The sequence below is a fragment of the Eleutherodactylus coqui genome, chromosome 1 (genome assembly GCF_035609145.1).
Source record: "Eleutherodactylus coqui strain aEleCoq1 chromosome 1, aEleCoq1.hap1, whole genome shotgun sequence".
NCBI lineage: Eukaryota > Metazoa > Chordata > Amphibia > Anura > Eleutherodactylidae > Eleutherodactylus > Eleutherodactylus coqui.
Genome location: NC_089837.1, coordinates 173,396,240 through 173,423,801, shown reverse-complemented (window position 1 = coordinate 173,423,801; position 27,562 = coordinate 173,396,240). Strand labels below are relative to the sequence as shown.

Sequence of the window (27,562 nt, the reverse complement as noted above, 5' to 3'; positions counted from 1 at the left end):
TCTAATTTCAACACATCCCTTGGGTTTGTCCTGTGCTGAACAGGGCGCCTATGCAAAAAAAAAAAAAAAAAACCCGTTTCGGCGCGGGAAAACCCCTTTAATACTGCGTTAGAGAAAGAAAGGGCAGGACCTATCTTCCCGTTCTTTGTTTTTTAGACTTGTGCGCACTAGTGTGAAGTTTGAATAGTCTGGAGAAAAAAAGATTTATACGGTAATATGCTCTGTGGCGGCGAGCATATTAGCGCATATGCCCATCTGCCCCAAGACTGCTGTCTCGGCTGTTTCTATGATCCCCGGCAGGGTGGTCATATAGCAGACTTGGGTATTCTCATCTCAGCCATGAAATGCTGAAATGGAACATCCCTTCAAGGCCCTCATAGTATCGATCAATTTCATTTCTCTTCTACATCTCATCATAATGTCATTTTTTTTGTTTGCCTCTCACTAATTCTATACCCCAAGGTTCCAGCCCCTTGGAGTGCAGCCATGTTTTCATTGATATTCTAATATACTGTGAGATTCTAAACCTAGCACGATAAGATACTGCATAAAATAGACATCCATTAAAAGTACTGTACAGGGCACCAATCAACCCAAGATGTGCCTTGCAAGCAGACAGAAAAATAAGTCATTGTGCAGAACAAGCAGCTTTGCTAACAGACTCAACAATAAAATAAAAGTCATTCCAAACATAGACTCATACATCTCTAAATGCTCAGACAATATTAAGGTTAGCTTTTTATAATAGAGAGGGTGCCAGAAATGTTTTATACTTGTTTAAACATCATTGCTATGAAATGAAAACTCTCCCATTGACGAAAACTTGCAAATGTTTATTTTTGTTTCCACAGCTATGATAACATCTTTCGGACAAGCTTTGAGAGTCCTCATCTAACCTCTATATATACAAGCTTCACTGTAAAAGCTTGTTTGAATAAGAAAAGTAATGAACCGCTGGCAAACATGCATCATTTTTTTCTTTGTGCAAAGTGAATAACAATAGCCAGAAGACAGTGAGATCTGTGCCCGCGTCATCACTTGTCAGCTGCGCTATTCAGCTGATGCCCTGGTCTAATGGGCAGAGCCGGAGAAAACGCTGATTCCGGTCATTTAACTTCTTAGGGTGCATTCAGATGACCGTATATCGGCTGGTTTTTCACGCCCAGCCGATATACAGCGTCTCTCTCTGTAGGGGGAAAAAGCTGGAAGAGGCGGGAGCAGTGCTCTGAGCTCCCGCCCCCTCTCCACCCCTCTGCACTATTTGCAATGAGAGGAGGCGAAACAGGGGCGGGGCTAAGTTCCGGGAATTAGCTCCGCCCCATCCTGCCTCTCCTCATTGAAAATAGTGCAGGGGGTGGAGAGGAGGCAGAGAGGGGGCGGGAGCTCAGAGCATTGCTCCCGACTCTTCCAGCCTCCTCCCACTGCAGAGAGAGACGCCGTATATCGGCTGGGCGTGAAAACCCAGCCGATATACGTTCATCTGAATGCACCCTTAGGCTGGCTGCACACGACCGTGTCCGATTCCACATGCAGGAGCCGGCAGCGGAATCCAACCCTGTGCCCAGCCGGCATCTGTGTGTACCTGCCTTTTCTTCTTTTTTTCTGTACTGCAAATGGTCCACACGATGATCCGTCAGAGATGCGTAGTAGAATTTTTTTTTTTAAACCCGTTACCTTTCCAATGTCAATTGCGGAAGGGCCATTGGATGGATGGCTTCCACTAAAGTCAATGGAAGCCCTCTGCGCGAAATCCACACAAAAATAGAACATGCTGCGATTGATTTCTGCTCGTGTGCAGGACAAAAGCGTTTTTCAATAGCATGTTATGGACGGTATTTGCTGTGGATTCCAGAGGCGGACGCCCACTACGGATTCCGCAATGTAAATACGTGGCCCCTGAAACCCCTGGCAAAATCAATTATTGTCCAGGGCCATGGCCATTCAGCAGCCTCTGCAGGGGACATATATTAAATGGTTGCCATTTAAGGCAAGTGTCACTTTGTGCTCCTGGGACCTGTAGTTCTATGGGTTTCCAGGAACACACTGCTGCAGGTGTGGATGATTTGGGTGGTTGATGGTGTGGAGTTCTCCAGCCAGCCAACCATCATCGCTTTGCTACTTATAAATACCAGCCCCTCTTACGAGAGGCTGCTGGTCATTAATCCATTTCCCTCTCAGAATGCTGGTGCTTGGAGTCATGCATGGGCTGCTTTGGTGTAAGTTGCATGCATGAGGTTGTCAGTGGGATTTCCTTGTGTCTGCTGATTTGATCAGTGACCTGTTCAGTGTCTGTTTACAGGTGCTCAGACATTAGGTGTGAACAACGTCTTGTTCTGTATACATGGTTGATTTTCTGTGTGGTGATGTCTGTGTCTGTAAGTGCCAGACACCTGGTGAGTGTTATGTTGTATTCCTCTGTCTGCAGGTGCGCATATAGCGGTTATTTCCCTTGTCTTGTGTTCCTGCCTGTTACCATCTAGGGCAGTGGTGGTGAACCTATGGCATGCGTGCCAGAGGCGGCACGCAGGGCCCTCCCTGCTGGCATGTGCCAGCATCGGCCGCTCACCACTTGTGAATGCATTCACTCAGCCATGCTGCTAGCAGCACTGACCCTGGTGCACACTGATGTCAGTGTGCAGCTGGGATCCTCCTACCCCCTCCACTGATGTCTCCTACTACTTAGTTCTGTGAGAGCAGGGGGAGGAGTTGTCTGGCAGCACCCTGATGTCAGTGTGCACCGGGATCAGCGCTAGCAGCAATGCTGTGCAGAGGAGTGGGTAAGTATATGGGTCTCTGGGTGGGGGGCTGTTGCTGGGGGCTGCTGTGGGGGGGGTCACTATTATTGCTGGGGTATGTTTATATGTGGCAGAAATGGGCAGGGCTTTTTCAAAATAGACAGGGTGCAAACGTTGACTGCTTTTTTGGATGTGAAAATGCTGCAGAATTTTCCACAGAAATTTCTGCTGAGGATATTCTGTAGTATTTCTGCATCCAAAAAGCAGTCAAAATCTGCACCCTGTCTATTTTGAAGCGGCCCTGTGCTTTTTAGAATGACAGAGGGGTAAAATTATATACTGTGATAAGCCCTGGCCCCTGACATGTTGGCACTTTGCCATAAATATGTGGGTTTTGGGTTGGAGTTTGGGCACTCGGTCTCAAAGTTTTGCCATCCCTGATCTAGGGTGTGCCAGGTTCCTAGGTTCCAACATGGGGCCGTCCCTATTGGGACAACTGCCTTGCTTGCAGGCACAATTCCCTTTTTGTTGTGCTTTTAGTTGTCTTGTTTTTATAGAAGCATATGTATGTAGATTTGGTATTCTAATCATTAAATTAGTAAAGTTTGTAGGGTGAAAAACAAGTTAGCAAGGAAAATGGTGGCATTGCTTTTTTTTTTTTTTCAATCCTCTATAGAAAAAAAATCAATAAAATCTACTAAATATTAAGACGTTTGCATGACCCTTACTTTATGTAGACATTATTTCAGTCAAGGCATCTTCATGGAACCAAGTGAATCCATAACTTCCTTGGGTGACTGTATAACTGAGTTTTCTAATATGTGCTACTGTGATCACTTGTCACTGATAAACTTGAAACCTCTTGAAGCTCAATCTGATACTGAAGTACAAAGTAGTGTACATTAAATAAATTTTAATATGCTTAATCCCTCTTTATATCCGGTCAATTTATGGGTGGATGTGTTGGATCAATTTCAGATTGCTGTTGAAAGGGATTTTCAAGAAATGGTATGATAAATAAATCCCGATCAGCCTACTTTAATGTATTGAGTGCCCAATGCTGAGCTATTAAGGAGCTCAAGGTCTAATGATTCCATAACCATTAGACAGGCAGATAAAGGGGTATTGATAGTTTTAGACAAGACATTCTATAAAGAAATGGCTTTAAAAATATTAGATGTGTAGTGGCCCGGTACAACGGGACCCCTCCATAACTGTATGCGTGCATTTGTCTGTGATGTCAGGGTCTTCTGTGTTGCATGAATGATGTGTATTGCATAGCTGCAGCACTGAAAGGGGTAACGGTCTGTTGTGAGCTGTCTGGAAAATGTATCTGTTTGTCATGTAATCTTGTAATATATATGTGAGTGCAAGGGGGTAATCCAGACTTGAGAGTGGTTGAAAGAGTTCTGTTCTGGGGAGTGCAAGAAGACTACGCAGGCACCTTCAGCCTGTATGCCCAGAATGGAAGAAGCTGAAAGAAGTCTACAGTCTGCCCTGGGCCTGCTGTACCCAGGTGTTATGAAAAGACTTCTTCTGTACAAAAAGTGAGAGAATGAGGAGCCACCATGCAGCGCACCCTCGTTTATTAAATGTGAGTGTTGACCAGTCGAGTGTTGGAGAGCAGAGTGTGTTGCCGGGACCAGGACCTACAGATAACGAGACTGGTTTCTCCTGTCCACCCGTGAGTCCTCCCTGTCACACCACTTTGACGTGTTTGCACTGTTTCCCTGCTGCCGTGTAGTCTGAAGTTGTAATCAAGTTACTTCAAGTAAAGCGACCAGTTGCCCATCTGTTTCCGGAGGTGCTGTCTTAAAGTGTGTGTGTGTGTGTGTGTGTGTGTGTGTGTGTGTGTGTGTGTGTGTGTGTGTGTGTACTCTGACAACTAGGAATTCCCCCACGGAGGCTGTGCGAGGGTGAGTTTACTCCACCATCCAGGTTTTCCCCTGCAGCAGAAGAAATGGTGGCGTCACGAGTGACATAAGAGACTAAGGTAATCCATTATTGGGTTTCCTGTTTATTAACCTGCCCTCGGCCATGTCACTAGTTACCCTCCAGGTGGGAGACAGTAGAGCCACAGTGACAAGGCCCCAAACGCGACCCCGCTGTCTCCTAGGCCGTGTCCCGCTCCCTGGACGCTGCAGATGACATTAATACATATGTGAGGGTGCATTCACACGACCGTATATCGGCTGGGAGCAGTGCTTTGAGCTCCTGCCCCCTCTCTGCGTCCTCTACACCCCCCTGCACTATTTTCAATGAGGAGAGGTGGGATGTGGGTGGGGCTAACTCCCAGAACTTAGCCCTGCCCCTGTTCCACCTCCTCATTGCAAATGGTGCAGAGGGGGCAGAGAGGGTGCCGGAGCTCAGAGCACTGCTCCTGGCTCCTCCAGCCTCCTCCCCCTGCAAAGAGATGCCGTATATCGGCTGGGTGTGAAAACCCAGCCGATATATGGTGGTGTGAATGCACCCTCAGATAGTACAAAGATCCCAAACATTATTTCCCCAACACTTTACAGGATTAATAAATATGTATCCCTATGGATTTTCAATATAAAAAAAGCCACTTGCCTTATTACAGTTTCCGGTTATACCTACTATATATTTCATGGGTTGCCTAAAGTTCACAAATGACTGGTTTCTTCCCATATGAAACCCATAATTGCAGCCATCTTTTCCTGCTGAAAGACTCTGGTTTGGCCTTGTATTCAGTCATGCTACAAGGCCTGTTATAAGGTCAGATACTGGTATTGTGGCTGTTCTCGCAGGGTCTTTTTTGTGGATATTTTTTTCATAGTATACTTTTTTAATGCTTTTTTTTTTGTCACTCATTATGTGGGAAGATGTCTCATAGGGGTGTGGCGCTCGTAAAGCTGGTCTGTGCTTTATTGGATTAATAAACTTCACTAAGGAGCCTTTTCTATTACCTTTTAGGGTATTTTTGAAACCACTAAGCACTATGAATTTTCTTACATAAAAACTTTTTTTTTATATCAATCTTTCTCTTAAAGGGGTTGTCCGAGTTGTACCATCTCTGGACAACTCCTTCCCTGTGCACTAACATAACAAACTGTCATATACTAACCTGTTGTGTCCTGCAATTGTGCTCGGTCCTACGCTCCAGTCTGTTGACAGCTTCAGTCTCTCCTGAATTACAGGATGTGATGGGGTGCAGCCAATAACCGAGCTCAGTGCACAGAGAAGGGCTTGTCCGGAGATTGTATAACTTGGACAACCCCTTTAATTGCATGTGTCACACATGGGATATTTTGTAGCATGCTACAAAATGACACAAAAAACTCGTGGGTCCGGCGATATACCCGTGACTTGTGAGGTTTTGTAGCCCATGTTTCCCTATGGAGGCTTCCTCACTGTTGCATCACAGGAAAACGTGGTTTTCATGCGGTGTGATGCAACTTTGGCAGTAACAAATGCTACAATCAAAGCTATAATCTAAGCCCTAACTGCAGAAAAATCAACCAGTCACAGCCAGTGCTCGATGAATGGCTGTGATTGGCTTAGCGTCAGCCAATCACAGCCACCGCATCCAGGAGGCAGGGATTTTTGAATCTTGGAGCCCAGGAAGAAGACATGGCCGGGCTGACAGTGCTGGAGAGGTGTGTGTGTGTGTGTGTGTGTGTGTGTGTGTGTGTGAGTGTGATAATTTTTTTTTTTTTTTTCCCTTCAGCTACAGCTTATTTCCGGAGAAGGGCTTATATTTCAAGCCTCCCCAAAAATTCTTGCATGTGGTGCTACAAAGCCATGCGACTTAGTAGCGCTACAAAATCGCAGTATTGCTGTGAGAAGACGGAGCGATATTACACAGACCAATGATGCGGTATCGCTGTGATTTTTCTCGTGGCAATGCCATGTCGCCGGTGTAAAGGAGGCCTTAAAATGTATCCAAAACATTCACTTCTGTTGAAGTCACAAACAGTGTAGCACATATGGCTATTCCGGTCTAAACCATAATTACAGAAAGTTCTGCCATCTTTTTACCTGGATCTCTCAATAAAGTATGTTTTACACTCTAAGAAGAAAGATGTGAACAACTTTTTTCCTTCATACATTTTTCTGTGTTGCTTCGCACTAATTTATAAACCATAATTACCTGCGATGGGATTAACCCTTCTGCTTGTCTATGTGTACCCATTGCCTATCTCGATCTACATGAATAATTTCATCTGATAATACACTCACTAATTGCCCACATGAACATCTGTGTATGAATTAATCAGCTTTTATATTACATATGCAAAATATGTGAAGTCCTAAATCTGCCGGTTCGGCGAGCCGTGGCAAGGCATAGAAGGTATGGCTCGGATTCTGCTGTGTCATTTTGTATCTGCATCTTTCACATTGTATCTACAGGGTGATGTCACAGGTTTATATTTCCTACCTCCTTAAATAAACATTAGGAAGTGCAGTGAATCATCATTATCTTAAGGAGTATAAGGCCACATCTTGATCAGTATTGGGGGGTAATAGGCCAAACTGGATGGGCATTTGTCTTTTTTTGCCTTGCATACTATGTGGCGTACTTTTTCCGCTATGGATCTGGCCACAGATCTGCAGTGCTTCCACTGTGAAATCTGCATGCATTCCTATTACTTATATTAGAGTGAAATCCACTGCGAAAACTGCGCCATTTCTGCAACATAATAGGTACACTCGGATTTGAAAATCCTCAGAATGTTCATTTTTCTACCATTTGTGGGCAGCATTTTCAAACCCCATCCACATGTATTGGCCTGTAATGTGCTGCAGCGATGTCATGTGAATTAGCCACCTCCGAACTTACCTTAACTACTTAGAGACATGTGACCAATATTAACCTGTTCCTTACCACGTATCGACCTATCATGATAACCCCTTTCCATGTAACCTTAGGGGCTCATGTCCACGCACGGAGTAGGATACGCCCACGGTTTAACGCTGCGGGAATCCTGCAGGGATAAACAAAAACAGTTCCTACTGACGATCGCGGATAAACAGGCTTTTTTTCCGCGGTCTCCATTAATACTATATTAAGGGTTAATGCCCACAGACAGATTTATGCCTCATTCCCCGCGGTGGAATAAAGCAGCTATTAGTTTGAATTGAGCTTAATAGCGCAGTCCTCACATTGCAGCATGTTCTATTTTACCGTGTTATTAAGGAAGACCGTGGTAAACAAGCACTGTTTTCCGCGATTGCTAGCGAGGACTTTTTTGTTCATCCCTGCGGTGTAAAACTGAGGGTGAATCCCGCTCTGTCTGTGAGCATGAGCCCTAATGTAGACCTCCTGCGATAAAATAGTTGCCGCAATTTTTTTATTTTTTTTTTTACCACTGCGTAAATCCGCGACAGAATTCTGAATGTGAGGACTGAACTATTCGGTTCAATAGAACCTAAGGCTGCATTATACTGCCACGGATTTACGCTGTGGGGAATGTAGCATAAATCAATCCGTAGGCATTAGCCCTACCAGCACACAGTGGCTCAATACGCAACAAAATTATCTGCGGAATCAATTGCAGATTTTTTTGGTGCGGAAATATAGCGCAGTTTTTAAAAGGGTGTGAAAGTAGTGTCCTAGACCAAATCCAATAACGCCAGAATTTTTCCATAGGCCCCTTTAACATCACTTATAGACGATTGTCCTTTTAATCCCCACTACTTGCTCCCAACCCAAGTGCTCTGTGGGAGGGTCTTCTTCTGCGGATCTCCCTGTCTATCCAATCAGAAGACCATTACACCTGTCAATCATTGCAGTAAAGCATCTGATTGGACAGAGGAGGGGGGCACATCATAGAAGAGGGTCCTCTGCCTTGGACTCCTCAAATTTAGTTTATATTACATCATATTTGTAATCTTCCTTTAACGTATAAACCCGAAAAAGCTCACAGTGTGGAACCAAATGTATTTGTAAGTGCTCCCTACATGATGAAGGGCAAAAAAGGGTCTACATGGTCTTTATTGCCCCATATGCTTCATGCTACCTCTTTCTGCGGTATGCAATAACATACCATAGTAGATGCCATTCCCTATAAAGGTATGCAGTAAAACTAGATGTACAAGTATACGGCACAGTGTATTGTTACAAGAGAAGCCTATTGACAATATACCCCCTGTGGTCCTATAGCAGAGCCTTCCGTTACCGGTATAGAATGGGAAATCCTCCTGATCTATACCTCTAAGGCTGGCTTCACATGGGCGATCGCTGCGAGAAAATGGCGGTACAATCTTTTTCCCCCTGGTTCTTGAGCATCAGCCCTGCTTTTTCTTGCAAAAACATCCCTACCACTTGCGATTTTTCTTGCGCAATTTTTCCAAGTTTTTTTTTTTACGCCAAGGTTTCTATTGTTAAAAATGCATCATGTCACCCAAAAATCACAAGTTTGTACTCTGCGATACAAAGGAGGCTCCATAGGTAAAAATGAAAAATGGGAGATAAAAAATTGCAGAATGCTAGGCACGCCACGGATATTTATTGCACCATCGCATAAGTACAAATATGTAGGAAATCAGTGAATACTATTGGTTTCATAACGCTGCGTTTTTACTGGCATCAGTTGGAGCCTAGAAGAAACCTGCACAGTCATCACACGTAACCCCTCGCAGAACCGCTAGCTCGCCATGTGCGCGGCAGCGACAGAGTTAACCTAGACCAGCATAAATCTGCTAAGTCACGGCGGGGAGTGACGCGAAGCCACGCCCACGTGACGAGGAGCCTGCACGAGTCACGTGGTCTGCCGGACGCCTCCTAATAACAAGACTGCGGTGGGAGGAGCGCCCTGACAGACCAGCGTGAGAGCGCGGAGAAGAGTTTTCTGACACGACGCCTGCTCTGTGCTCAGTCCCGGGTCCGCAGCCGCAGTCATGGGTCTACTGTCTCACGGCTCCCCGCTCAGCTGGGAGGAAACCAAGAAGCACGCGGATCACGTGCGGCAGCACGGCATCACCCAGTTCCTCAACATCTACAATAAAGTGAAGGAGCGCCAGAAGGACGTGCTCAAGTGGGGCGACGAGGTGAGAGCCCGGCCAGCCGCTGATAGGGCGCCCGAGGTCATGTGACCCCGGAAGGAATCTCCTCGCTGCAGTACCTGCCGCCGTGTGCTCGCAGTCCCTCCAGCATGTCTGGGGAGGGGGGCTGGGCACAAAGCCCTGGCAGGTACCCAGGAGGAGCTGTCACCTCCGGACTGGTGGCCTTGGCTTCCCCATAGTGCTGCTCCTCATAACTCCATTCAGCTCTTCCTCCTAGACGTCCATGACTGGACGAGTGTGTTACAGCTGGGGGCGTGTCCCTACATGGGCAGCACTGATTGGACAGTGAGGGGTCAGAGACACACCCAGCTGGTAACACTTGTCAAGTCAATCATAAATCACTAGGAGTAGCGGGAAACGGCACAAGTGATCAGGAAAATACTCCAGAATTATTAGATGGGGATTATGGGTATTTACTAACACTGTGCAGTTATATTTAGAGGGGCTGTCCGGTAACTACACAACACTGCCCCGATGGCTACAACTGCGTTCGTGCTAAATAGGGGTGTACCTGCTCGTCCTCTGCCGCGGGGATCTGGCACTGTAGCCCTTTTTTGTGGAGGATGGTGTCACCTGACCACTGCAGGGTCGCCATTCTGGACTCCTGGCATCATGACGCCCAGGATGTGAGTATGGACGGTGATGCTGCAGTGGTCAGGTGACCTCTTCTACAATGAACACTAGGATGGTAGCAGGATTACCGCGCTAGATTCTGGTGGCTGTTGTAACGCATTTGCCGCTCTTTGCGGAGGTGGATATGTTGTCTGGATGGCACCTTTAAATAATGTCTGCCGTTCTTTCTGAATGCCTCTGTGTGCAGCTTCTCTACTACAGGCCACGAAAACAACCCAATGCATGGAGGGTTTGAGTCGAGTCCTGGAAACCGGCAGGTGGGTGGGCAGAGTTGTGTCCGTAACTCTCATCCATGCATGACTTAGTATGGCCGTGTGTAGTTCTTCATAGTCTGGAGTCTTTCTAGGGGGGAGGGGGGCGGGTATTAGTGATGCACATGAGAAGTATCTCGCCACATATATGAAGACCCTCCGCCATGTTTTCTGATGTCTATCAAAGAGTCCGTAGTAAGTAGAAGAGGTAAGTGCCCTGTTGCTGTGGCTCCTCTTATGCCCATAGTAGTCTGTTAGGGTGAGTATATCAACCTACCTTCTCCTGTGTTGGTAGGTTGGCTGATGGCACTTAGGGTTTGGTCACACTGTATATCCTTGGTGTGGCTGACACCGTGTCCCAGCCGTGGTCTGTGACCGGAATACTTGGCCAGTAAGAGGCAGGACTACTAGCAAAGTCTTCTGGCCACTGATCCCTACTGTTGGGCCAGGTTTTGCACACAAGTCCTACATTAACATGGCGGCCCTATGTGCATCCATGGTGCCGCTGATGTCTGTATGCTTCAGTTAAAGGGCTAGTCTGAGTTGAGATGTGCTCCGCTGGACGCTCCTCAGCCCACGGCTGCGGCTCTCACGGTGCTTCGTCACCGGCTGCACTTTACTTCCAGCTTCTGCAATATCGCATGACCGGGTCATGTGACCCCTGCAGCCAATAACTTGTATGTAACGCGGGGTTAGCCAGTAATTGGCTGCTTTTGACTGTACACAGGGCAGAGTATGTTTCAGTATAACTTACAGGACTGCTCCTTAAAGGGGTTGTCTTATGATCCCCTGTGAATATACCATAGGCCTCCTGTCCATGGGCGATATTTCACAGTGATCGCTGTCCATAGGATAACTATGGAAAGTGCAGCCTGACGTTTACGAGCGGAAATTCGCTTGCGTCTAAAGATTGCAGCATGCTGCGGATTATTGCGTTTCTCTACAGTGAACCTATCACTAAGATGGATTCATCGCGGAAAATAGCGATGACATGGTGCTCCCTGCGGCGGTGTATTGTATCGCCCATGGACAGGCGGCCTAATGGGAGTCCCTAGGGGTATAACATCCTATCAGTAAGAGTGAAGAGTCGCCTGCAAGCAGCCGTTGCCTCCTACACTGGGGGTCCTCCATATCTAATAATGATGGCCATTGATGTGAACGGCCGCCATGTAATACACTTACCTGTGGCTGCTGCGTCCTCACCAGTACAAACTGGTGGTTGGCTCTCAGGAGGCGGATCTATGTCCATCAGCTGATTGCTATGGCAGCTCTCTAAAAAAAAGTCATCTGTCGTTCTCTCACCCCCCCCCCCCCCCCCCAACCCTAATTTTTTGGGATTGAAAAAAATCATATGGAGATCACATGGATTCAAATGGGATCTTTTTTTTTCCTTTTTTTGCCTAGTTACAGTCCGTCCCAGGAGAGGAGCGGCACTCGTTATTTTTATCTATTTTTTTTTTCTTTCTTTTCTGACAAATTCCCATTAAGAGCAAAGAGTGCATTTAAAAAAATGGATTGCATTTGCATGATGCTAGTGTGATCTGTTTTTAATATAAGTAACCATGGCAACTGTTAAATTTTATTTTTTTAAGACAACGAAGTGCAGCACCTTTTACATTTATTCACTTTTTTACATATGAAAAATCGCTAACAAATGCATGAGAAACTGGACCTTTTGATGGCTTGTAATCGGCCGTGTGACTACCGCCTAAGTCAGGCTTGTGTGAATGACTGTACTGAAGAGCCTGCAACGGCGTGTAAAATGCGCTAACTCCTAGAGCAGAGAATACGGAGCGCGCTTGTTAATGTTGCCTCCGCCAGGATGAGTGAGACTTGTGCATCTAGTAAGCAGCGGCGCTCGTCTTCCTTGCCGCAGTGCGCTGCCATAAGAGAATGTAGTTTGTCCGGGCGCTCAGTGACCGCTCCTCGCCTCCCACAAACCCCTCATGTCCAGGTGATCTCCACTTTCTCTGGAGAGCTCCTTCCAGATAATGCAGGAGGGATAATGGCGCATTTACAGTACAAGCCAAGTGGGAAGGATGGGGACTCCCAAGATGGGAATCACTCAGCCAACATTAAATAGGATTTCAAGGCAGCACCCACTGGCATGGGTCAGAGTGGAAGCACTGCTCTGAACCATATAGTGGCCGGCACTTGTAACTGCAGGAGCAGCTCTTAGTTAAATCAATGGGAGCTGCTGCACTGCATTTACATACACCGTTGCCATTAATTGCAATGAGAGCTCCTGCAATTACAAGTGCCGGCCACTAGACTGGGTTGGAGCAGTGCTTCCACTCTGAGTCTGGTGTATCCTGGCGAGAGTGGTATTGGGCCAAATCCTTCTGAAAAGCCCTGGATGGAGGCGTTTCCGCAGGGAAGCAGCCTCGCATCACAGCAGTGCTGAAGGAATCTCCTGCCGTGGCTGTCACAGCCACGGCAGGAGATGGTGAACTTCTCCCGTTGATTTCAATGGGGTCGGTGGTAGCAGTGCCAGCCCCATTGAAATCAATGGGAGAAGATTGCTGAAGGAATCCCCTGCTGCAGCTGCTGTTCTCCCATTGTTTTCAATGGGGTCAGCGGCTCCGTCCCCATTGAAATCAATGGGAGAAGATCGCAATCCTCTGCCACTGCTGTGACAGCTGCAGCAGGGGATTCCTTAAGCCCCGTGGGGAGTCCCATCATCACTGAACACTGTGACCGCAGCGGCAGGGTGTTCAGTGATTATGGGACTTCCCGCAGGGATGAAGGAATCCCCTGCCACTGCTGTCAGTGTTCAGTCATGATGGGACTCCCCACGGGAATATAGGAATCCACTGCTGTCACAGCAGTGGCGGAGGATCGTGATCATCTCCCATTGCCTTCACTGGATACAATGGGCCAGATTGCAAAAATAATAGACATACTGTGATTTTGTTTTCATGCTGCATCGCAGGCGTTAAACATTGCCCATGTCAAGTGAGCCATTGGCTTCATAATCTTGTGACTCCTCGCACCACTGGACTTCTTTCGGCAGATGGAAGGCGGTTTTATCTGAGAACTGTCCCGCATCACTTCGGAGTAGTGGGGATCCCCCGCCGTGTTGTGGGATCACTGAGTTTCTCCCATTGTTTTCAATCCTAAACAAAACTTTAAGAAGTATTTCTGTAAGTACAACTTAAGATGTGGATTGGACTTGGAGAACTTGTTGTATTTCCATCATGTTGCCTGCGAATTAGTGATTAAACTCGGTAGGGTTGTGTTTCATTAAAAAGGGATCTTGCTTTATAACTACTGGTGAGTAACAAAGAGCGGCGTATTAGTTGCCATTTCTTGCCGCTGCCAGGTTTCCACTATTTCGGCTCTTGTTTTCATTGAACGCTGTGGTTCTACTAATGTGATTATAATTAAAGCGTTGTTTCCAGAGACTTGAACAAAAACTTCACGGTGTACAATAAAATGGGTTTTGTTAACAAATCCCATGTTTTATTTGCAGTTTTCATGAACTTTTGTCCTTGGCCGTCTCCTGTATTAAACGGGTTATGCAGGGACAACATTTTGTAAGGCTGCTCAGACTGTTTAAAGAAGAGAATAATCGACTCTGCTGATTGGCTGCAGTGGTCACATGGTCCTGGTGATGTCATCAGACACTCTGGACAGCAGCGGGACAGGAGCAGCAGAGACCGCTATGTTTTTGTACAGTAGTCTGAGCAACTCTACAAGAATATTTAGTCTCATGAAGCTATTCATGTCTATGGGAACACAAGTAGGACGAGGCTCCGGTGACTTTACCATTGAGCCATACTTGTCAGCATGAAGTGGAATCTGCAGCACTCATGGAGGACCGCATGAGGAAATGACCAGCATGCTGACTGCAGAGATATGGCTGCTTAGTGTATCTGTGAAACAGTGTATGAGAAACCTTTCATTTTATCAGTAGCAGCCACACAGAGGACCGCAGGAAGTAGTCCTTGGTATTCATGAGCTGCAGGCTACCCTCAGTCTCCAGCCATAGGTCAACAGCTGTCTGCCTACTATTGTGCATGGAGATATGGGGTTTTGATGGGTGTTTTTCATATTAAGGTCTTTCAGAGTCACTTCAAAATTAAATGGGTCCCTTTTACACTTTCAACACCAATCTCTTTTGTAACCTGCAGACCAAACAGTGGTCATTGTTTTATTGTCCACTTTTTTTTAATCCTTTTAGCTACTAAAACTACTTTTGCTGCATGTTATCTTTTTCACTGACTTCCCCCCCCCCCCCCCCCCTTTTTTATGTATATATTCTATAAATTTTTTTAATACACTTTTCCACTGTAGTTGGGGCATCCATAAGAGCTCCAGTTACAGGGGAAAACCTCCTCTGTAGAGACAGTAGTCACTGGCAGAGCTGGTCAGCATCTGTTAGGACTCTGCAGCTCTGCTGTAACGGCAGGACCCAGTGGTCACGTGATCGCCGGGGTTGGGTAGAAGAAATACTTCCACTTTAATTTTTTTTAGTACATAGCGCTCATTGAGTGGAAGCAAGATTGACAACAGGGTGACGCCCCTTGTACATGATTGGTGCAGAGCTGGTTGGGCTGCAGGTTTTGGAAGGCCACTAAGTATTTACAGCTGCAAGGGGCTTACCCAGTGGCGGACAAGAAAGTGGAACACCTTTCCCACCCACCACCTTCCTCACTGAAGTGCAGCAGGGGGTCACTAAGGATTTGCAGCAAGGGCTAGAAGCAAAATTTCTGTGAAGTGGTTTTCCCAGCGGCTGTGGCCCGCAAGGGGCGCTACCCCCTCAGCAAAACTAAACTAACAAGTTTCCATTGCAGCTGTGAAGAGAAGACTTCTATCTGCAGGTTTGCGAAGTAGAGTATCAGTAAGACGGCCGCTGCTAGGATCACTTGGATAAGTAAAAGTGAGTTATTACTGTACAAATGACACGTCAGACTCGAATTATGGCGCTTGGCTGGGGAGGTCAAAACTCCCTGCAGGGGTTAAACTTTACTCTGAAGTTGTTTCTTTGTATTTCTCTTTTCATATTTCAAAACTCTTATTGAACCCAGACACTGTGTGGAAGCAAAACCCTTTTCTTCTAAGACAGGTCTCTCTTCTACCACCTCCTTTTCAGCTTTCAGGAAGTAAGGGCCCTTCTACATGGAATGACTATTCAAATAATTCGTTTGGCGCATTACTACAGTCGTTCAGTGTAAGCATGGCCAGCCATTGAATGAGTTGTTTGCTAAGGCCGCCTGCAGACGGGCGGAAATTCCGCGTCGGGATTGCCCGCAGAATTTTCGCCCGTACACGCCTGCATATGATTGCATTACAGCACGCAATCCTATGCAGACGCCCGCAGTTTGTCTGCGCGAAATCCTGCACAGAAAACAAACCGCGGCATGCTCTTATTCTGTGCGGGGCTCTCAGAGCCCTGCAGAGAAACGTCACTCACCTGCCGCCGGCTCCGCTCTGTGCATGCGCCTGCAGACGGCACATGACAGAGCCGGAGCTGCGGGAGCAGGTGAGTATGCGCTGCTCTCTGCAGGCACTCGGGTCGGGTCCCGCTGCAAGAATTCTCGCAGCGGGATCCGACCCGGCCATCTGCAGGCGGCCTTACTGCTTGTCGTTCATCTTATGGAGGCATAATCCCTGTTTGCTGTTTTCCACTCGTTCCTTGTAAGAGTTGTTCACAAACTAGTCCCAGACTGCCTGATGGCTCGTTCAGTCCATCGTTGGTCTATGATGAGAGAATGTAAACTATTAGTGGGTGTAAACAGACGGCATTTGAAAGCAAACCACTCATTTAACAATTAATTGCTCTGTGTACGAGGACCCTAAATCCCCTTTCTAGATGTAAAGAGCTGAGTTTGACATTGCTAAACTAGCAGAACAGGCGGCCTTCATGTCTTCAGCTCCAGAAATTCATCTCCGATGTTCTTATTGAGCAAACTTTACTCTGACAATGCTAATCCGCCGGCCTCTGTTTACACAATGTGTGGCTGCAGGCTAACTTACTGTTGTTGTAATACGTTTCATTATTTAGATTTGGAATGGAGGGATTACAGCTATGATGTATGCATGTGGTGTCCCCTACATGGTCCCTGTATTAGTAGGACCTAGAGGACTTGGCACTCACCAGCCAAACCGCGGGACCAATAGCTAATGCATTAATGAACTCAAATCTTGGCGAAAATAATCAATTGAACAAATGATTAAAGGCATATTTTACTGATTTTTGTCAAACACTGACCTAAATATTTGCCCGGCTTTTACTAGTTGGCACAACCCACCATAAGTCTGAGGTCCGACATATCAGCAAAATAGTCAGCAGAACTGTTATAAATAATTCCCATCACTGTCAGGAGATAAAATGGTGAAACCTTACCAAGTGATTCACCACGTGCTCCAATATCTCCTCCTGTTAATTGTTCTCTATTGCTCCCCGTTATCAGCTATTTCAGAAAGAGAAGATGACTGTAGTGGGGTAACAAAAAAAAATTCTATTTCCATACATATGTGACTGATAATACAGGGTTGGTCCTGGAAAACTAGACCGGCACCACATATTATCAAAGCGGTCTAAAAGAAAATCTTTGTGCTGTGATTGGTTGCTATACTACTGATATAAGATGAAAACTGCTGCCCATAGCAACCAATCACAGCACAGCTTTCACGTCTTATACTGCTGAGGTAAAATGAAAGCAGTGCTGTGATTGGTTACTACAGGCAACAAAGATTTTATTTAAGACCACTTTCTTAGATTTTATGTCCAATGGCTGTTGAAGTTTTAAACACAAATGGCACAATGGCGCCTCATACCGTCATACCTATCATTGGTGATGCCTGTTTATAGCAATATCCTATACTTTGTGCAATACTCAGGTCCTAGCCAGAGAGGTGCGTGAGGAGATATTGGAGCACGTGGTGAATCACTGGGATGGTTTCGCCATTTTATCTCATGATGGTGATGGGAATATTTATAACGGTTCTGACTATTTTGCTGGTAAGTCGGACCTCAGACTTAGGCCTCATGTCCACTGCTAAAATAAAATTAAGAATCCGCAGCTTTTTCTTTTTTTCTCCCCCACCCCCCCCCCCCCACCCCCCCTCCCGCAGTGTGATCCGCGCCCCATAGGGATGCATTGGACACCCGCAGGTAGTTAAATACCTGTGGATGTCATTTTCCCCTTCAGGCGTGGATTGCGTGTGCGGGGAAACATCCGCGACATGCTCCATTTTTAGGGCAGGTCTCCCACGGGGACGGCTCTTGCAGGCTTCCATTGAAGCCTATGGAAGCCGTCCAGATCCGCAGCACACCCACAACTGAATTCCTGCTCTTCAGTGCGGGAGAGCAGGTGTTAAAAAAACAATGGAGTGCCCGGCACGCAGCCGGCGTGCCAAGCACATCCGCCGGACCGAAGAAAGAAGATCCAGCCGTGACTGAGGGAAGATCCGCAGCGTCCGGACAGGTAAGTTTAATCTTCTTTTTAGCCTCATGTCCGCGGGATTATGCATGAGGCCTTATGGTGATTTGTGCGAATTAGTAGCAGCTGGCCAAATCTTTAGGTCAGTGTTTTCGAAAACCAGTAAAATGCATGTTTAATTATTTGTTCAATAGATTATTTTTGCCAAGCTTCAAGTTCATTGGTGCATTAGATATTTTTCCCATACAAATTTTGACCCATTTTAGGGGTCGAAATTCAAAAAAACCTATAAGAAGCTAGTGTCCAAATTTCATGTTTCTAACTTCGATTTTTGTTCTGCGTTGATGGATCAGTCAGGACACTTCATAGCCGAATAGACTTGAGGGAGGACTGTTTTTCATATGGTCAGTTCTATCTGCCTGTTCCAGAGTGAGTTGCGCTAGCAGTCTGATCCTTGTACATGAAGGTAATGCTACCAATGTAGTCTACAAAGAGGTCCTTCACTAATCAGAAACTGGCAAAGGACCTCTCATAATACAGGGACTAACAAAGAAGTGGCAGCATCCGTTGAGGGTTTTAAAGTGAAATCAGCAACTTTATTACTTGACAAAGACTAACTGTAGTCGAAACGTTGCCTGTACTGCTTTGAATATGGAGTAATAAAGTTGCTGATTTCACTTTAAAACCCTCAACGGACGCTGCCACTTCTTCTTTGTTGATGTCTGACTTGGGGTCTGGAGGTCCATAGTCCCCTCAGTGGCTTATTTCAGCTGTGTTCCAGGTTCAGGTACTTCCTGGACTGGAATATATGTGTGACCCGGACAGACCCTGTCTCATGCAAACTCCAGAGTTATATCCTGGAGTTTAGTAATCTCTGTGGTATATACACACCATCCAGGGCTTTACCCCTTACTTCACTACAGTACATTATATGGTACTTTAAATAGCACCATTGAAAACTACAACTCGTCTCGCAAAAAACAAGCCCTCCTCATACAGTGATGTCGATGGATAAATGAAGGAGTTACGAAATTTATTTTTTTAAAGGGAAGAGGAAAAAACAAAAACAGGAAAAAAAGGGGGGACTGCGTCATTAAGGGGATAAACATAGATTGATTCATTAGGGAGCTTTTCCCTATTCTAAAATTAATGAAGTAGACTAAAGATGGATACAACCTTGAAAGGCCTACTCCAGCAAAAATGCTTTTTTTTCTTTTTTCTCTCCATCCCTGCCCCCTCACTTTTCTATCACACACTCTGGAGGTTTCCTATGTATACCACAGTCACTTCTATGCAGTGCATCCTCCTGTCTGATGCTTATTGGGCAGCAACTTGATGTTTAGATATGTTCCTACTCTTTTTTTCATTTTGTGCTATCTAATGATGCATCAGCATATCACATGACCAACTAGAGCCTGTACCATTTCTGCTTGCTGGGAGGGCAGTGTGACGATCACTACTTTGTATATTAACCTAAATATGCAGTATACAGTCAGAAGGCTGAACGATCATCTCCATTATAACTGTGTAATAGTCTTCAATCAGCAGTAACTATGGTAGGAGTTTGTCACCACCTAAGCAGCTTGTGTGTTTAGGTTCCATCAGTTATCCTGACTGAAAAACTGAGTTTTTGAGAGGAACATAAACCCAAGTAAATCTCGGGTGGTCAAGATGAGATCACATGACCCATCTGAAGAGGATGACTCCAGGAAGCTTCGGCTAGAAAGGAATGACCTAACCAAGGGTAATGCTAGCCAACTTGTGTATACGGGGTGGCTAGTCACATAATGAATGGCAAAAAGTCACCAGGGACTAAATGTAGACACAAAAGTACATATACTAAGAATAAATGTAGAAAATGCTAAAGAAAAAAAGATGGCCGCTCTTGCTGAATATCCTTGTGTCCTTTTAATGTCCTCTTATTCAGCGAAGTGATGCATACTGAACTCTGCTCATCTGCACTCGCCAGTGACGGAGGTTTGTGATGACCTGCTCGGACTATGCCATGTCAGTCAAGCTAGGAGACTGGTTCCACCCCCATAACTTTACACAACCCTCTGAGAGTAACGGTCAAAGTTCTTCCTCTAAACTATGCAGAATTAACCAGTGGATGTTTCATCAATGTGACACTGCCTCTGCAATAGATACCATGGTGGTTTGGTGGGCTAAATAGTAAGCGGTTGCCCACTTCCGCATCATCTGACTGGCAGCCAAAGCTATTACTTACTGTTGCTGGGCTGGGGATGTGAGGGCTGCTGTGTGCAAGATAAGGGGCCCAATTGCCACCAATGGTGTGGATTCTGACTGTTTGCTGCGATTTTGCCGCAGAGATCCACAGCACATTTGCTGTGTGAATGTGCCCTAAAGCTGGCCATGCACTTCAGTTCAGTGTCTTTGTTTTTTAGTTTTGTAGGCAAATCACTCAACATGTAATGGCAGATTATAGTCCGCCATCAACTCATTCCATTCTGTTGCAGATTTTGGTTGTGGTTGGCTGATATTTTCCAAGTTCATGGAATAATCGGCCACTTGTACCATTCTGTCCAAGGCATGGAATGGTGTAAAATAAAGATATACAGTATCATAAGCCATATCTCTGCATTCGATGACCATCCAAAAAATAAGTGGAATTACTGAGCCCCCACATAAAAAAAGTGAGATATAGGTGCTCTCAAATGGTAGCACTTAAAATGATAACCCCTTACAGCTGCACTGACGTAAATGGAAGGATCGACGTGAGATGTGCAGCCAGCCTATGGGGACAAGCCATCGTACTAGGGACCGCTCAGTCTGTGGAAAGGGAGATCCGTTAAATTGGTATGCATGTCTCGTATCACATCTGGCCAAGAACGTGTACCCTGTAAAGATCATTAGTCAGTGGGAATATTAACGCTTGTTACAAGGAGTTAAACAGAAGCTCTCAGTAGACGGAGTACTGGATGTTTACTGAGTTTTAACTTTTGCCGTTCTATAAATCTACTTTTGTGGACTGCACTTCTATAGTCAGATTCGGTAACCCTATCTAACTTTTTTTGTTTTTTGAGCACTTTTCCCTATAACCTTTTGAAATGCCAATTGACTTCTATTAGTTTTATGAAAAATCTTCTTTTTTAAATTTCAATTTCTCTTTTTTTGACCTTTTCAGGTGGAGTACATGCTGGTTGCCTTTGATCATGAAAATCAGAAAGTACGACTAGTGCTTAAAGGGGAAGAAATGCTTGATACACTTCAAGGCCGAGGTGAAAAAATAAACCCAAAGTATGTTATCTTTTGGATATCTTTTTCTAATTTACCTTTTTTGCTTGGTGTGGTGGATTTTGTTTTTCTGTTTTAGTCTTTCAGTTATTTGACCCACCATCTGTTCTGAAATGGTAGCTGCTATCTCATGTATAGCATAGGAAATGACTATAGTGTTAGCCACGTGTTTACCCATTCGCACACAAGCCCTATTGCTCCTGCAAGTAATACTGCTCTTACACCTAACAAAGACCACACAATTCTGGTTTGCCCAAGCTGGTGACATCGTCGGCTTGTTCGCTCATTCACTGAATGATCAATATTTAAACATAACGAGAAGCCAATGATTTTTATGACTGGTTAAACTGAATGAGAAGTGCCTGATTCCTAGTCTGTCCAGTCGTTGGCTCGCATTTAACCAGAATGATTGGCTGTTTTTGAAACGATAATCGTTCTGTCTAAACGCCTTTAGTTTAACGGATGAGATGCCACTTTCACATTGATATTTAGGCCACTAAAATGCTTGCCGCTTACACCTCTGAACAGGAGCTCCCGAGTCACTGAGGGGTGTGGGTGTCTTGTATAACTTTTATTTATTTTTGTGGGAGGGGTGTTAAACAGCACAGGAGCGATAGTCTGACAGTAGCCCATGGGACAGCTGTTGTCTCGTGTAAAGGTACCTTAAGGGCTCCTGTACACAGGCAGATTTGATTTCAGAATCCGGGACCGGTTGCTGCCCCTGGAATCCACAGCAAATACCGCCCATAGCCTCCTATGGAGACCCGCTGTTTACTGTACACAAAAAAATCGCAGCATGCTCCAATGGAAGCCGTCCATTCCGCGGCCCTTCTGCGGAGAGTGCGGCAGAAAGGTCATGGGATCCGCGTCATCGCCTAGCGACAGCGCGGCTATATCGGTACTGCGTCGGCTGCCACTCCCACAGTACAGAAAAAGAAGAATCCAGACAGTTGAGCAGGTGTCACCGGGCACAAGGTTGGATCCTGCTGTGGCATGCCGCATCTGACCCTTTTGTTGCAGGAGGCCTTAGACTGTAGTCAGTCTGACAATCTACAGCAATATAAAATATAGAAGTCCTACAAAGAGGAAAAACGCAGAAGTAGACGTATGTACAAAAACCTATTAAATCAAAGAAATCCCCACATGATGGGAATCCCCAAGAGCATAGTGCAAATTCAAATACATGTATAGCACTAGATATATGCAGGGCAGTAGCCATCAATGCATCTCCAGTATACCTCATCAGCTCCCATAGACTCCTATGGGAGCTAGACAAAGGGAGGGGGAGGCATTTATGCAGCGTCCAAAACTGCAAAAAGCTTATAGGTGCCTCTGTATAGGCATTGGAAGGCATCCCGAGGATTTTTGTAGATTGATGATTTTCCGGAGTGCAATGTGGTGTTTTTTTTTTCCCGCTAAAAAACAAAACACTCAGTTGTGTGAATGGACGAGAGAATGCTGGCCGTAAAAAATTTTGCGGGAAAAATTTCCATTCATGCCAATGTATGGCATGGATGAGCAAATGTAAAAACTCATACGGTCGTGTGAAAGAGCCCTAACCCCCATTCAGGAGGAAAGTGTAAAGTGCATATCACAGATAATGCAAAACATCTTAAATGTCTATTAATGGTATAGGGCTCCCCAGAGGTCCACCATAGTTTGGGGACTAGACCCCTGATGCCTGTTTCTGACACACCACCTTCAGATGTATTGTACAGCAATATGTAGAAGCTGCAGAAGACTGAATTAATTCCTATTATGAAAATGATTGTCAGCTGAAAGTACATGCATTTAGAGGGAACCTGTCACATTCCCAAAGCAGGGAGCCAGTCAAGTTGATGCGGTGTTTGTGGGTTTTTTGTTTTTTTTTTTGTTTTTTTTTTATTCTGCCTACTCCCTTATTCTTGCTGTGTGTGTATGTACCTCTGAAGATCGTGCTGGCCCTGTGAAAAGAGACAAATTTTTCACATCCCCTAACACCATAACCTAGTTTATGGTGCTCTGGGTATGTGACACTTTCCCTTTAAGTGGGAGATTGAGGGTCTCCCCACCCCCCAAAAGCTGTCCATAGCCGTTAAAGGGGTTATACAGCCTTTAAAAATCTGATGGCCTATCCTCCAGGAGAGATCATAAATATCTGATGGGTAAGCTGCCCCTCAGGACTCCACTAATCAGCTGATTGCAGGGTCCACATCCCTTCTGTGAGCGCTGCAGCCTCTTCAGAACTCTATTACTTATAGTGGCCATTCTGGGTACTACAGGCTTGTCCCATTCACTTCACTGGCACAAGCCTGCAGTACTCCGGTTTGCCAATGTCCTAATCGTTCACTGATGTCAATAGATCAGACTGTAACACGTTTATGCTGTGGGTTTCAAAACCTGAAGTCTGGAAATGTGAAAGCTGAATCAGAGTTAGAAATCTCTTTGGATTATCTGCACACAGGATTCTTTTCACTGCGGAACAACCGTTACTAAATGGCAAGTGTGAAATGGGTTTTAGAATCGTGATATTTCACTGACATTTGTTAGAAGTAGAGAAAAAACAAAACTTTATAGAATTCATTTTGTTAATAAACTATAAAACCACAATTAAAATAAATGCATTCATCCCCCGCAAGTAGGGTTCATATAAGTCGCTCAGCCGTTGCAAATATTAGAAGGGTCCTTGCCGTATTAGACACACTAAGGCGCAATGGCCATGGGGAAAATAGAATTTTAAAAACCATGCGGATCTCCCGCACGCGTGATCTGTGCTCATAGAGAATCATTGGGCATCCGCAGGTAATTTAAATACCTGCGGATGTCATTTTTCCCTTGGCGTGCGGATTGCACAAGCTTGGAAACAACCGCAGCATGCTCCATTTCTGTGCGGCTCTCCCGCTGCTTCCATTGAGGTCAATAGAAACCATCCGGCTCCATGGCACAGACACACCTGTCACTGCATCCGCTGGCATCCTGAGTGCATCCTCCAGGCAGATCAGGAGGAGAGCCCCAAAACGTCCGGGTGGGTGAGTAAAATGTATTTTCTGGCCTCATGTCTGCTGGCCGGGTGGAATCCACTGCAGGATTCTGCACGGGAAAACCATGGGGGCCCGTGGATATGAGGCCTAAGGCATTAGACGCATCCAGTACTAATATCCCTAGCATTACAGGGCCCTTTCCATACTTCCATTAACTGCATCTATAGCAACCCAACAGCAAGAATCCATACACCAGGATTCCTATCAGACCCTTTTCCACTATATAGAGGTACTAGACAGGGCTGTCTATCTCCACTATTGCAAACAATACTAATACTAATCAAGCACGCGGAGGTATCATCTCTGCTTTTACAAAGTTTATTCTGGCAGGAAAGCATCCGAGGATATCTTTGCAGAAGTTAATGCTGAACGGGAGTGAGGGAGGCGTGAATTTCCCTAATGTCAGAAGCTACAATATAGCGTGCCTAACAAAGCACATGGAATATATGTCTGTGCCCCTCATCCAATCTAGGAACAGACTCACCGAGCCTAGCCGCCCTTTGGAACCTTCTAGCATGTTCCTTCTGCAAACAATCCCAGGAATAACAAAGCTGGTAGCCCAACTGAGCACCTATTAAATATGGAACAAGTGGAGAAAAATCTGCCTTTTTTTTTTTTTTTGAAAAATGTTTTTGCTGCTTTTTCTTTGTGTCTCTGTCTCCTGTCATACTACACCGACCAAGAAATCAGAAAGCTAGTTACTCCCTTTCAATATACAAACTGGTATCTAATAGAGTATGCTAGAGACTCAAAATCTACAGGGGGCAGGATAACGAGACAGACCAGAATTGAATGTGAGACCTAAGATAGGGTCTGGACGGGAGGAGGAGAGGAAGACGGAAACCTTAGAAGTACCCCCTCCTGGTTATTTTCCTTTTACGTTTTGCCTTTGGTTTTTTTTTCAGTTTTTGCCTAATTTTGAAATGAATGGATTTATACAAAGATAATGGGAGAATTGAAAGTGGCGAGTAAACCATAATAAGGAAATGGTACAAGAGATCAATATGTTTAAAATTTTATTTCCCAATGGGACAATGTGAGTCATTTCCGTAAATGCAAAGTTTTTGAAAAATATGATTGTATTGTTCCAGGGTGTACTTTATTTTTTTTTTTTTATGAATTGTAATGAAAAAAATATTTACAAAAGCTCTAAATAAGGTTTTGGGGAAAAAAAATGCATTCCAGTCATACGATATCCCCCACATGTGCAGCTAGTTAGAAACACATGGAGATTTATGAAAATGTTAAAGGAAAACCTTTTGCTGCCCATAACAACCAATCGCAACACTGTATTCATTCCTCATGGCGCCCATGAAAAATAAAGGCCTTGGGCAATACAGTTTTTCTTTTAGATTGTTTCATAAATCTGCCTCAAGGGATCATGAATGGTAAATGGCAATAGTGACACACTGAGAAAGTCACCAGGCGAGGGTTACAATGTCATATGGCTGACTATTAACCCTCAAGAAAAAGCCTGCAAATTGGCTTTTTTTTTTCTGCCCACCCCTTCCTCCACACCCCACCTCCCTATCCCTGCATTCAAGAGCTGTAGCTTGTTTTGACTGTATACGGGCGACTCTTCTTTCCCTTGACATTCTCATTGGTGACTCTTCTTTCCCATTTGAACTTCAGCATCCAATCCTTTTGTTCCCAAGGAGATGTCTGGCTGGGACATAACTCTCTAAACACCCCAATGTTTGGCTGAGCTGAAAGCTCATGTATGTAGCTGAGCTGCTGTCGGACAAACCCCCAATCCTCTGCCAGTTGCTGGGGTGCGCACCTCTGGACGGTCCTCTACAGCGCCTTTCTGGAGTCTTTAGGCGCCCATCATACACATTAGACTAAAGCTGATGAAAATGAATGACTTCAGCCCAAACATTGTTCATCTGGTAACATAGTGAACAGTCCTTTAACAGGCTGCCACTGTCTTCTCTAAAGAAGTCCATCATGATTTAATTTTTAGTTGGACAATATAGACTAAAATGTGTGACTGCATAATGAGCGGTTTATGAAATGATTGTTTATTCAGCAGCCTATTGTGTAATGTGCACGGCGCCTCTTACCCTTCAAAGCTCAGCCATTTGTACTGAAGACGTGCGCTGACAGGACGTTGTCATGCAGGAGTCTGCTCCTTGTTCCTACAAGCCTGCTGGGTCACATTACTCTTGCCGCACCTTCTTCCTCTCCTAGGAGATTGACAGGGCACAGACCCCTTGTATCAGTGCTGAGGCTCTTCTAATCCCAGGTCTTCAGATGGGCGGGATCACTTTTTTTTTTCCTCTATTAAATCTGTTTTTATTTTCCGATTTTGTTAAAAAAAAAAAAAAAATTCATTCTGTCCTCTTTTACACATGACTATGGGGGCGGCCATCTTTCCGGAGCTACATTTTAACAGCATTTAGAGAAATGCTTTACTTCAGTCTCTTTGGTTAGTCACACAATGGACAACAGGGGACCCACTGACTTGTCTAGGAGACTGCTAGACATGTTCTGTGACCGGTGCAGAGAGGGGGAGTAGATCATCTCAGCTGATCACCTATTGTGAATGGTGGAGCCTGTGTTATCTACATGTAGATGTTACCTGTCGGTGTAATCCTGCCTGTGATGATGGTAAGATGACTGCTGCAAACTTTCTCTACAGATCAAGTAGTGACTGACTAGTATTGTGCACTGTTTCAGTGTGAAAATGCAGGGTTTTAGCTTGCAGCTCATAATGCAAAACACAAGCCCCTTACAGAGCTCCGTCTATGAAACAAACTAGAGGACTTTGAATGCAGAGATTTAGAAAAAACTAATTTCCAAAAAAGGGTTTTTTTTATGCAGAAAAGTAGAAAAACCTAACAAAATACGGATTTTGGTATTATCATACTGGCCCACAGAAAAAAATGTATCGCTATTTATGCTGCATGATTGAAAAAAAAGGGGGATGTAATGTGTATTTTATCTCCCTCCTATCATAAATAATTTTACAATATAGTCTATGTATTAAAAAATGGCACCAATAAAAACTACAGTTTGCCACGCAAAAAACAAGCACTTAAATAGCCGTGTCAACAAAAAATAAAGTTATGGCTTTTGAAAAGTGGAGATGAAAATCCCCCAAAAATCGTTGCACCCTTATCCCCAAAATAGGCCATGTTCTTAAGGGGTTAATATATGTTGTGACCAAAAATTCCTAACACATGTAATCTATAGAATTGTTTATTCTCTGAGACACATTTCTTTTCAACTGGTGAATACCCTGCCAACAATGT

At 45.0% G+C, this 27,562-nt stretch overlaps 1 protein-coding gene across 1 annotated transcript in view; it reads left to right on the top strand.

Annotated features, from left to right (window-relative positions):
- Window positions 1–9,484: 9,484 nt before the first annotated feature.
- GCLC (glutamate-cysteine ligase catalytic subunit) overlaps window positions 9,485–27,562 on the top strand; it is a 34,354-nt gene continuing 16,276 nt past the window's right edge. Inside the window, exons 1-2 of the mRNA XM_066603825.1 lie at window positions 9,485–9,746; window positions 21,179–21,291. Coding sequence (XP_066459922.1) covers window positions 9,597–9,746; window positions 21,179–21,291 — 263 coding nt within the window. The 5' untranslated portion in view covers window positions 9,485–9,596. The remainder of the gene's footprint in view (window positions 9,747–21,178; window positions 21,292–27,562) is intronic.